General features: G+C 40.7%; 1 protein-coding gene across 1 annotated transcript; it reads left to right on the plus strand.

Annotated features, from left to right (window-relative positions):
* The first annotated feature begins 11,147 nt into the window (after positions 1-11,147).
* Positions 11,148-11,883, plus strand: LOC149171196 (uncharacterized). The gene has a single exon (XM_089427449.1). The coding sequence runs from the start codon at positions 11,219-11,221 to the stop codon at positions 11,711-11,713; it is 495 nt and encodes a 164-aa protein (XP_089283575.1). The 5' UTR covers positions 11,148-11,218; the 3' UTR covers positions 11,714-11,883.
* Positions 11,884-12,395: the final 512 nt, after the last annotated feature.

A 12,395-nucleotide genomic window follows, 5' to 3' on the forward strand; every position in this document is an offset into this window, starting at 1 on the left:
TTGGCATACGATCTCTATTTGATGCACATGATACCTCGTTAGAAAGATCTGTCTGAGTACAACTACTGATAGTGAATACTACGTTAAAAACTCATATTTTCCACCCTATGGTTTTCCAAAAACACGTATTTTAGGGCCTCAAAACGGATCTAGAAGTTGAGGACCCGAAAAACTACCAGAAATAGTAAATTATGCCATAGTTAAAGAAACTAAAAAATTGAAAGAAACAATGGTGGGGGTCTAAGTGGAATAGGCAGGTGGCCACCAATATCCACCGGGATCATTCCTCCCCCCTTAGGAAGAAATGGTCCCCATTGCATTGAGTTCCTCCATGAGATGAGGAACCTTTCGTTGAACTTGGTCCCTGGTTAGCCACTTGCCCTGGTGAAGGAGTTGGCCTGTTTTGACAAAACTCGATATAGTTGGATCCTTTACTGTCAAGTGTTCTTGATCTGTGTGTCCATGATCTGATTAGTTGTGGCTTTTTTCATGCCGTCTGGGTTTGAATTTGTTGGTGTGAGTTGTTCTGCAATGTCAGATGTGTCCAACAATGGCGGAAAGTAGGGCCGAAGGCGGTCAACACTGAAAACTAGGTGCAGACAAAGGAATGGTTGAACACTAAGCTTGAAGGCATTGTCCCCTACTGCCTTGGTGATGATGCATGGCCCATTTTGGAGCAGGCAAAGCTTGCGGTGGGGCCCAGCGAGGAGCTCCTTCTACAAATGTAGCCAAACTTTGTCGCCCACCTAGAACTTGTGTGGCACTCGATTGTTGATCATGTCGTTGCTTGTACTTAGCATTGACTCTCTCCAATATGTCATGAACCTATTGGAGAATGTGTTGAATGTGCTCAATGAAGTTGTTTGCCTTGTCGGCTTTGGACTGGACATCAACCGAATCTACCTGAGTAGCTGCAAATGGTATGGCCACATCAATGGGACATGGTGGCTAGAATACCAAGCCCACCTAAAAAGGGTTGTGGCTAGTCGAGTTGTGGAGAACCCGATTATAGTTGTGTTGGACATAGGGGAGGCTCTAATCCTATGTGTGTGGATGCTTTGAGTTGTAGATGTGCAAAATTTCTATGATCATCCTGTTGATGACCTATGACTGGCCATCAGTTTGGGGATGGAAAGTTGTGGACTTAGTGAGCTTGGTGTCCAGCATCGACCAGATATTGGACCAAAATTTACTGAGGCACCTGTTGTCCTGATTTTAAATGATAGACAGTGGGATCCCAAAGTGTACCCACACTCGTTCAAAGAAGAGTTTAGTAGTGGCTTCTGCTGTGATATTCTTCTTGTACATTGCCATAATGGCCATCTTCAAGAATCTGTCGACCACCACAAAAAAATAGTGATTTCTGTGCTTAGTAGAAGGAAGGCCCGACATGTAATCCATGGAGATGGATTCCCAAGGTCGACTAGTGGTAGGAAGAGGGGTATAGAGGCCTTGCTTCTAGATGGTCGATTTGGAAATGGTGTAATCAATGCAGGATCTAATGTACTTCCTGACATCTTGTCGAAGATTCAACCAATAGAAATACTTCTACAGTATTGCCATTGTTTTCTCGACCTCGAAATGCCCAGCGAATCGACTGTAGTGCGCTTCCCAAATCATCTTGGCAATATCACTTGAAGGAACACAAAGGTGTCCCAGGTGGCATAACAGTGCATCCTGGAGGTGAAAATTGGGAACTTGCTAACCCTCCAAGAGTTCCTGGTATGTGTGGCCAAATTATGGGTCACTTTTGTAGAGAAGTGGCCAATCAGAAGTCTCGTGCCCACAATATTTGAGCACGGTGGTTAATGCCATGATCAAGGGTCAGCTAAGGCAGTCTGCAAAATTATTTGTGCTTCCCTTCTTGTACTTGATATTCAAATGGAACTGTTACAGGTATGTGGACCACTTCTGATGGCGATCATTCTCCAAATTCCCTTATGTCTGTATGAACTATAGGGGTTGATGGTATATGTGCATGATAGTTTCCTTCCCCAAAATGTAATGCTTCTATTGTCGGTAGGCTTGCACAATGGAATACATCTCTTTGTCATAAGTGGGATACTTCCAGACTGTTTGAAAGTGTCTCATTGTGATATGCCATTGGATGCCCCTATTGAGTAAGGACTACCCCAATAGCATAATTAGAGGCATCTATCTAGATCTCGAATGGTTGTTGCAAGTTTGGTAATGTAAGCACTGGTGCAGAGTAGAGGCGATGTTTCAACTTTGCGAATGCCTTTTATTGAGATTTAGACCAAAAGATTTTTTCTTTCACTCCTCTCTTGGTGACTTGACTCAAGGGCCAAGTGATATGAGAGATCCCTAACACGAACCTGCAGTAGAAATTGGCAAGACCCAGAAAGATGTGGAGCTCTATAAGAGTGGTTGGGGCTGGCCAATCCCGATGACTTGGATCTTGGGTAGATCCACGTGCACCCGTCGTTCATCAATAAAGTGTCCCAGATACTGAACCTAGGTCATGCCAAAAGTGAATTTCTCCAAATTGGCACACAGCTTGTGTTGCTGCAGTGTTTAGAGAACCTGTCAGATGTGGTGGAGGTGCTCTTCCTAACTTTGGCTGAAGATCAAGATGTCATCCAAGTATACCACTACAAATGAGTTGGTGAATGGCCACAAGATGTCATCCATTAGCCTCATGAAGGTTGCAAGAGCATCCATCAACCCGAAAGGCATAACCAGCCATTCAAAAAGGCCCTCCTTGGCTCTGAAGGCAACCTTCCACACATCGAAGGGTTCGATTGGTACCTGGTGATATCTGGAATTTAAGTTGATCTTGCTAAAATATTCCCCCCCTTGAGTTGGTCCAGAAGGTCATCAATCTATGGGAACGAGTACCTATTCCGAAAAGGGATCTTGTTCAATGCCTGATAGTCAATAGAGAGTCTCCAAGTCCCATCTGTCTTCTATACCAACACGATCGAGCTCCCACAGGATGATGAAATTGGCCATATGTGACCTTTTTGCAGCAGCTCCTAAATCTGCCTCTTGATTTCATCGTTCTCCAGAACAAAGCATCGATAGATTGGTCCATTGGGAAACGATGCACCTGGGGTCAGATCAATGGAGTGCTTGACTTGACAATGTAGAGGCACCCCTTCAGGGGAGGTGAAGATGTCCACGTACTCCTCCACGACATTGTCCATCTGTTGTTGTCGTGTGGAGGGGCCCTGTCTAGAGGTTGTCGCCATTGTCTTCTTCTTTCCCTGAGGGCATATAATCAAGAAAACAAATTTCCCGGTTTTAGAAATGAGCTTATTGCATTGTTTCACATTAACCAAAGAGATGGCGGTAGGTGGTGCTACCTCTAGTATCCTGTACAACTTATTTCCTAGGGTAACAATAATAGCACGAGGCCTTGACTCATACATAACATGTCACTTCCACAAGTATGGTTGGCCTAATAATACATCACAAACATCAAGAGGAGCAACGCCACATGATACCTCATTCGTGAAGGGCTTGATGTTGTATGGAAGGCGACACTTTTGGCTGACGCAGAGAGCTCATCCTTGGTGAAGCCACCTGATGGTGTACGGTTGAGGGTGTGTTGTGGTCAGTAAGCCCAATCGCTTCACAACCTCTACTGAAATGAGGTTCTTTTGGTTCTCACTATCAACAATGGACTATAGCGGGGAACCCTTTACCCACATCTAGGAGTGGAAGAGGTGTTCCTCCTCCTCTGGATCTTCAGGTTCCTCCTTCTAGATCTTCCTGGTGGTAATAGTGACGTTGGGCTCTGAATTGATAATATGCTTCCCTTTATCATTCCCCTTTTTAGGTTCTGACTCAGAGTCGGAACATGCATCTGATTCAAAAGTTTTCAGCTCGGCCACCAATGACTGGTTGACCCAACACACTTTTGTTGTGAGTGGAGCTCTTATGGAACTCACACCACTTTCTCGTGTCTTTCTTCGGCTTCATGGTGTTGTTCTTTGCTTGCATCTTTGGTGGGTTGTCTTGGGCCGCCCTGCCTTGGATTTTTCCTTTGTGTTGTGGTTTGGGGGCACCTTTCCCTTACTTTAGATTCACATTTCCAAAGTATCACTTTTTCTATTTAAGCTTCTGCTCGATCTTGACTGTGTATTGGTACACCGTGCCGAGTGAGGAGATGTCTAGGAACTCCATCTCATCTTGGATGTACATGTGTAGGTAGTCGCGGTACTTGAGTAAGAAATGTTTCTCAGAATCCTTGATAACCAACTTCATGCGAAGGGTATGAAAAACATTAGTAAACTCTGGCACATCTTGGTCCCTTCCATTAGGGGAATTTTGAGGTCTAAAATGGGCCTCCTAAGAAAAATGTACGACCAAAATAAACTTTATAAGAACCAATATGATTCAAGACGTTGATGTCAACCATGGGGGATGATTCACCATTTTTGTAGTAAAAAAGTAAAAAGATTAAAAAATAATAAAACTAATTTTTCAACTCGTATTTTCAACTTATCTCCCTAATGTTTTACTCAAATTTCGAGTGGGAGTACTCATTGAATACAAAATTTAATTCCTCATCCAAGGAGTACCCATGTTGCATACTTTTGATGGAACCCGCTACAAGAAAAATGAGAAATACATGAAAAACCATGATTGCAATAATGTTTTTCATGTATTTCTCATTTTCCTGTCGCAAGGTCCATCGAAAGTATGCAACATGGGTACTCTTTGGATGAGGAATCAAATTCTGCATCCAATGAGTGTTTCCGCTCGAAATTTGAGTAAACTCATAGGGAGATAAGTTGAAACTATGAGTTGAAAAAATAGTTTTTATTTTTTCCCTCTAAAATTTGATGATGTAATCTAATCTTATTTTATTATTTCCACTATTATTTTATAATTTCCTTAGGAGATCCATTTTAAACCTCAAATCTCCCCTAAGGTTTGCCACAACGTGGTCCACTTTATGTATTTATCGTCATAGCTCTCGATAGGATAGTACTGCTCCTTGATGGCATCCTGGAACAAATTCCAGGTGGATGTGGCTAAAAACAATGAGGGTGTACTTTCATCCTTCTACTCACAGTAGGTTTCCCACCAGTCCTTGAAGTGGGGGCAACTTTGAGAAGAGCAAAAGTAATATTTTCCCTGCTTGGAAAAATCATGAACATAAAAATATCCTTCTCGCATATTTAACCATTTATCTACGACGTTTGCATATATATGGCCCTCGAATATGGGAATTTCAAAGTTTACTTGTACCTTAAAAGGAGTGCTGCCTCCAGAGTGGCTGTTGGATGTGTATGCGCCGCCGGTGGGAAACTGTTGAAGAATCTGGGCAAAGTTATCCATCGTCACATTCCTTTGTTTCTCGAGGGCCTCCTCAAGCAATATTTTGATAGGATCTCCTGCTCCCTCGTCCTTCTTTTCTTCCCTCATGGGTGGCCGTCGGGGTTTGCAAGGCTGATCTTACAAAGGTTCAACCAGATCGAGCCCCAACTCCTTATACCCCGACCTCATTGGGGACATGAAAGTAAGGATTGAGAAACAGTAGACCGCTCTGATACCACTAATCCAAATTTAAACAAGAATGCAACAAATTACAGATATAACCATACACACATAAATGTAGTGGAAATAAAACTTCATCTCATTAATATCAAAGAACTGAAATATGCTTACATACACAATGTAAATAAACTAGCTCGGACTATGGTAGCTTATCTTTGAGAAGATATGTGACAGCTACATTCTCTAAACTGTGTTATAATGAGACTTGAAGGCCTATTTATTATTGAGAAACAATGGAAAACCCTAAACATCCAAAAACCTAACCATAGGAGATGAAACACCCAAACTATGGGCCTTGTTGGGGTCGTAACTTTGGCATACGATCTTCGTTTTGTAGAATTTCTCTACAAATTAGCTAGCTTACTAATATCATGTAGAAATTTCACTTGTAGATCAAACTGATATATGCAATGTACTAAAGCATAATACTAGATCTACATCTATCATAAACTTTGCGAAAGCTAATCAACCATGAGCAACATCAAGCATGAACACATATAACTGATAAGAAGGAATCAATCACACATAACACAAAAGAATTTATTCGGGAAAAGCACCATCCTAAAACCCCATCTCTGTATTATCAATCAAGTGGAAATCCTCAACAATATACAAAAAGAATCAGCGCAAAAACTATCGTTCTCTCTCTGTACTCTAATGATGTAGCTCATGGACTACCTAGGCCTGAATATATAGGCTACACAAGTCCTCCACACTCCTATTTCCTTGCGCAGTTTTGATTGGGTTCCAATTACATAACATGTGTGAATTGGCCAAATCATACCTGCTGTCACCTCAGGTCCAACTACGCAGTACTAGAAGGAATAATATTCCTTCCTCATGCAAGGAATATTCACTAGGAATATCCTAGCAACTGATAGTACATTGTCCCTCATCTGATCTCAGCTGGGTCTTTGTTTGAACTAACATGCATCAGTTATCCATGATTGAATACTCAGTTATCTGAAAATACTAGTTGTCACATGCATGTAAGCATCAACAAACTGAATCTCATTAATTTAACCAACTATTAAATTAATCTATCTTGACTTGACTAAGTTAAACTAAGTCAATTGATCCTCTCAATATAGAACTCATCCTTAATTCCTCAATCAATGGAGCAAATCAAGGACACATTCCCCAATCAAAGGAGAAATTATTGCATGTTCTCACAAAGACTTCAAGTTTGATTTTTCTTAAGGCCAAATTCGAATTTTACTTCCTATTTTTAGTCCAGGACTGAATAAAATAGGAATCCATCCTAAACTGCTAAAAATAGAATGCTATTTTTAGCACTTCCATTTTTCATTCCCTATTTCTTAATCCAACACTGGTACCCAAACTGCTATTTTTAGCATTTCTTGTTTCCATTTTTCAACACTCCCTCTCAACAAGAAATGCTTCAACTCAAACCCGATCCTGTACCTTTGAAATGTTCTGCATGCAACACTTCTACCAAGTGTGGTTGCTCCAACAACTATAGAAACAAAAAAATTTCCCAACTGACCTCTCTGTTGGGCTAGAAACATACTCTGATGTTGAAGCTCCATCTGCTGCTGACAAGTGCTACCTCTTTGACCTCTGAGCTTCTGCAACACTCCATGCATCTCGCACCATTACACACCCCTCTGTGCCATGCTGCACTGGTGCAACACTCCTGTGCCTCTCGCATTGTTGCAGCCTGCTAGCTCTACACAGTCTTGGGACACCTGCACTGTAGCTCTCTCTGTCGCTCCATCCGCATCTATCTCTACCCAATCAGCCAATCCTACTAATCCTCATCGAGGCTCCTGTAGCAAATTCGAATCAAAGAGGTTGGATACCTCAAGGATGCTGCCCCTATTCCAGCCTTCTTGGGACGATCACTCCACATCGCCCCACCTCCTACCTGGAGGTATGGATGCATGTGATCTCTCTGCCCACCTAGCTTGAAATTTCCCCCTACTAGAGGTCTTTGCATGAGTAGATGTCTCTACTCGATCTCCTCTCAGCTTCTCTAGTTGTGGCTACTCCACAACCTCCTGAAGTTGCTTCGCCAATTGTGGCTCCTCCACAATCATCTGAGACTTCTTCTGGCACTGCATGTTGAGAGGTCATATACTCTCTCTCTCAACCACCAAGTCTCCATTAGTTGTCTTTCTGCTCAAGGCTTTGCATGCACCTTCAACCTCAAGCGCATACAGGTTCTTGGCTAGCACACCAATATGTTTCATCTTTCCCACCGTCATGAAATTTTCTGGAAAAAGAACTGATTTTAAATCAGCGATATCTCCCTCATCCGAACTCCAATTCAGCTGATTTTTTTTTTTTTTGAATTTGGGTCTTTTTCCATAAGGAATCCAAATCTGCTATTTGTTTCTAAAAATTTTGTATAGAAATTTTCAGATCTGCTCTGCAAACTCTTGACCCAAATCTCAAAACTTTGAAATCTCCTCTCGGTATACTATTTTCCGCTTTGATCACCTTTGCTCTGATACCATGTAGAATTTTTTTACAAATCAGCTAGCTCTGATACCATGTAGAAATTCCCACTGTATATCACATGGTAATGCAATGTACTAAAGCAAGACACTTGATCTACTTCTACAAATAATTTAGCGGAAGCTTAATCGAACATGAGCAACATCAATAAGAACACATATATCTGATATGGAGAAATCAATCACACATAACACAGAAGAATTTACCCGGGAAAAGCACTAGCCTAAAACCCCATCTATGTATTATCAATCAAGTGGAAATCCTCAACAACATACAAAAAGAATCAGCTCAAAAGCTATCATGTTCTCTCTGTACTCTGATGATGTAGCTCATGGACTACTTAGGCCTGAATATATAGGCTACACAAGTCCTCCAAGCTCCTATTTCCTTGCACAGTTTTGATTGGGGTCCAATTACGTAACATGTGTGAATTGGCCAAATTATACCTGTTGTCACCTCAGGTCCAACTACGCAGTACTAGAAGGAATAATATTCCTTCCTCATGCAAGGAATATTCACTAGGAATGTCCTAGCAACTGATAGTACATTGTCCCTCATCTAATCTCAATTGGGTCTCTGTTTGAACTGACATGCACCAGTTATCCATGAGTGAATACTCAGTTATCTGAAAATACCAGTTGTCACATGCATGCAAGCATCAACAAACTGAATCTCATTAATTTAACAAACTGTTAAATTAATCTAACTAGACTTGACTAAGTTAAACTAAGTCAACTGATCCTCTCAATATAAAACTCATCCTTAATTCCTCAATCAGTGGAGCAAATCAAGGACACATTCCCCAATCAATGGAGAAATTATTGCATGTTCTCACAAAGACTTCAAGTTTGATTTTCCTTAACTAATTAGCTCAAACTGAATTAATTAATTAATATTCAAACTGCTGGTAAGACCAAATTCGAATTTTACTTCTTATTTTTAGTCAAGGGACTGACTAAAATAGGAATCCATCCTGAACTGCTAAAAATAGAATGCTATTTTTAGCACTTCCATTTTTAATTCCCTATTGCTCAATCCAGCACTGGTACCCAAACTGCGATTTTTAGCACTTCTATTTTTAGCATTTCTTGTTGCCATTTTTCAACACGTTTGACGCACACGATACCTCATTAAAAAGATTTATCCGAGGACTACAACCACTAACAGCAAATACCAAGTTCAAAATTTTAATTCATCGGCCGGTGGCTTTCCCAAAAAACGTCGTTTTGGGCTTCAAAATGGCTTCGAAAGTTCAGGACCTGAAGAACTGCCAAAAATAGTAAATTGTGCTACAATTAAGGAAACTGAAAAACTAAAAGAAACAATGGTGGGGGTCCAAGTGAAATAGGCGGGTGGCCACTAATATCCACCTGGATCATTCCTCCCCCCTTACTAGGTCCTAGGAGAATTTGTGTAAGCGAGGATTACTAGGTCCTCGGAGATGCCCATTATGTTGTGATGCTCCTAAATTTAACCTTCATTTATTCATTGAGTGCCCTATCTCTACCACAATTTGGAAGGGAGTCTTCCCCGTTTTAAAAATCACATACAAGGGTTTTGGTCACGTTCAGGATTGCTTACAATGGTGGTTGGAGCTAGGTGGAAAATATATGGCGACTCTTTTTATACTATATGGGAACTCTGTTGCGCCCATAATGCACTCATTTTTGAGGGTTCCCTGATTTATCCACTAAGAATAATTCAAAAGATCATACAATGGTTGGAGATGGCTAGGACTCACATTCAACCCATCTAGGACCTTTCTCTCAAACATATTTCACACCACCTACAATTTCTGACAAGGTATTTTGATGGCGCTGCACAATCGAATCAGTGTGGTTGTGGTGCCTGGCTATGCCTAGATCAATGTTCACAATACATGATTAATTGGAATGGGGGCCCGGGCACAAACATGGGGGCGAAGGTCATGGCCCTCTGGGGACTTCTCTAGTTTGCCAATCATCTGTCCAATTTTTATATAGGGCCTCACAGGTACTTATACACAGCTTAACGAAATACTGTGATTTCTCCCCTCCCCATCTCTAGGCTTGGATGACTTGAATTTCTCTCCTCAAGGGGTCTTTTAGTTCAATACATTTTAAACACATCTTCAGAGAGAAAAATTGGGGCGCAGACTCTGTGTCTAAGTTGAGTATTTCTGATACTTAGGCTTGGATGACTTGAATTTCTCTCCTCAAGGGGTCTTTTAGTTCAATACATTTTAAACACATCTTCAGAGAGAAAAATTGGGGCGCAGACTCTGTGTCTAAGTTGAGTATTTCTGATACTTATGGCTACATGCATTATACACTCATGGAAGTTAAGTATATATACGTGAGGGTTCCATCCCTCTCCCATGGCGGCTACTTCTCTCATATCTATTTTTAAATTATATACTTTTGTATTTGGTTGCAGTAATTAGATAATCAAGCTCTACATTTTTATCTCTAGTATTAAATAGCGATATTTACTTTTTATATTTTTGTTATATTTCTAAAAACTAGATTAAAACATTTACTTTTTCATGTTTTTATTATATTTCTAGAACCACCAAAAAATACTTATATTTTTATGTCAATATGCTGCGCTATATCTCGCGTGAAAGACTTTTATAACAGTTTTCTGCATATACACTAGTAAATTATATAACCCGTTATTTTTTCATCTGGAAAAAAAGGTAGTAACAAATGATAACTATTTCAACGAAAATTAAAATAAAATTCTTCGGAATGGAAACAAAATGCCTACTTTCATCCACACTTTTTGGCGCATTGAATTGCTTATTTTTTTATTCCAATCTTGCAATCAATGAGATGGTGCTGGCTGACCGAATTACTTCTTTTTATTCACATTTTTTCCAACCCTGGTTTATAGAGGTGGAACGATGGCGGTGACTCTGCCCGTGACTGTGACGGTGGCCTTAAATTAGAACTTGCGACTTGGCACGCAAACGAAACGTGACGTCAGCCTGAAGCAACGACGGTGACGTGAAACGGCCCAAGCCCACCGACAGTCTGGTGGTAGTTGACGATTTCCGTGATTAGAATTCGAATCGGACCGACGCCACCGACAATCTGGCGGCGGTTGAGTATTTACGTGATCTGAACTCCAGTGCTTTCCTTCACTTCGTACATACTCATTGTGTATCCTCCTCAAAAGCGGATGCTACTATGGTCCAGGGGAACACATAAGGCTTCCCACGCAGAAAATGGAGTTCTCAAAGTGGGCGGAGGTGGTAGGTTCGAGCCGCCGCGCGGCCGTCTGGGCTCTACTTGCAGCAGCCGCGGGCTTCTCCGCTACGGTTCTCGCCGTGATGCTCTGCGCCAGGGCAGCGGCGAGGCGCGTGGCTGTGAGCGGCGACTATACCGAGGAGGAAACTCCGCGGTCGCACTGCCTTGCAGTGAAGCACGCAGTACTGGGCGTAATGAAGAAAGGTGTCCGGGGCGGGTGGCGATTTCCGAAGCGAGGAGGTTTCTTCTGCTACAATAACGTGGCGTTTGAGGAGATTCGAACAGAGGACGGTGGCGGGAGAACGAGCAGAAGTAAAAATGCAGAAGCGAGCGACGCACCAGTGTGGCAGCGGCGGATTCTCATGGGGGAACGGTGTCAGCTTCCCGCGTTCAGCGGCCTTATTCTCTACGACGAGCGCGGGAATCCTCTACCGCATTACCCGCACAGGTTACAGAATGTTGTAATACCCTGACGTAGCTTATTGTAAATTGCCGTCGGGTCGGAGGTGATCCTCCCGACGTCAAGAGATCGAATGATGGTTTAAACCTGTATGCACCATTGCTTAGATACATGAATAATATGTTGTTTGTATTTCAGAAAGAACTGGTGAAATATTTTTAAATGGAAAGAAGTTATTTTCTATGGAATAAGGTGTGGAATAAGCCGGATGTTTTGATTTTCAATTTTTTTTTTAAGAAGGGACTATTTGAAGGGAATATGTTTATTATACGTTTTTTTAAATGTTTATTATTTTTGTAAAGTTTTAAATAAATTTTAAAAATTAAATTATGGTTTTTCTTAATTTTTAGAGATTTGAGGTTATTTTAATTTTAAAAAGTTTTTTATTGATAATTTATTTATTATTATTTAAAGTTTTTATTTATAGTTCTTTGCTTTATTAAGTTAAAGTTGATTCATAATCTTTTTACATTTGATTAATCAAGTAAATGTGTGTATTAGTAAGATATTTTTATTGTAATAATGTTTCGATTAAATGTGTGTATTAGAAAAACATTTTTATTGTAATAATGTTTTGACTATAATGAAACCTTCAACTATATTAATTACATTAATATTTTTAATGTAATTATATTAATTATTAAAAAATATGAAATAAAATTATTTGAGTTAATTTTTCAGATTTTAATTATCGA

The sequence above is a fragment of the Pinus tabuliformis genome, chromosome 4_2 (genome assembly GCF_031772625.1).
Source record: "Pinus tabuliformis cultivar Carrire ecotype Pingquan chromosome 4_2, CPIR1, whole genome shotgun sequence".
Lineage (NCBI taxonomy): Eukaryota > Viridiplantae > Streptophyta > Pinopsida > Pinales > Pinaceae > Pinus > Pinus tabuliformis.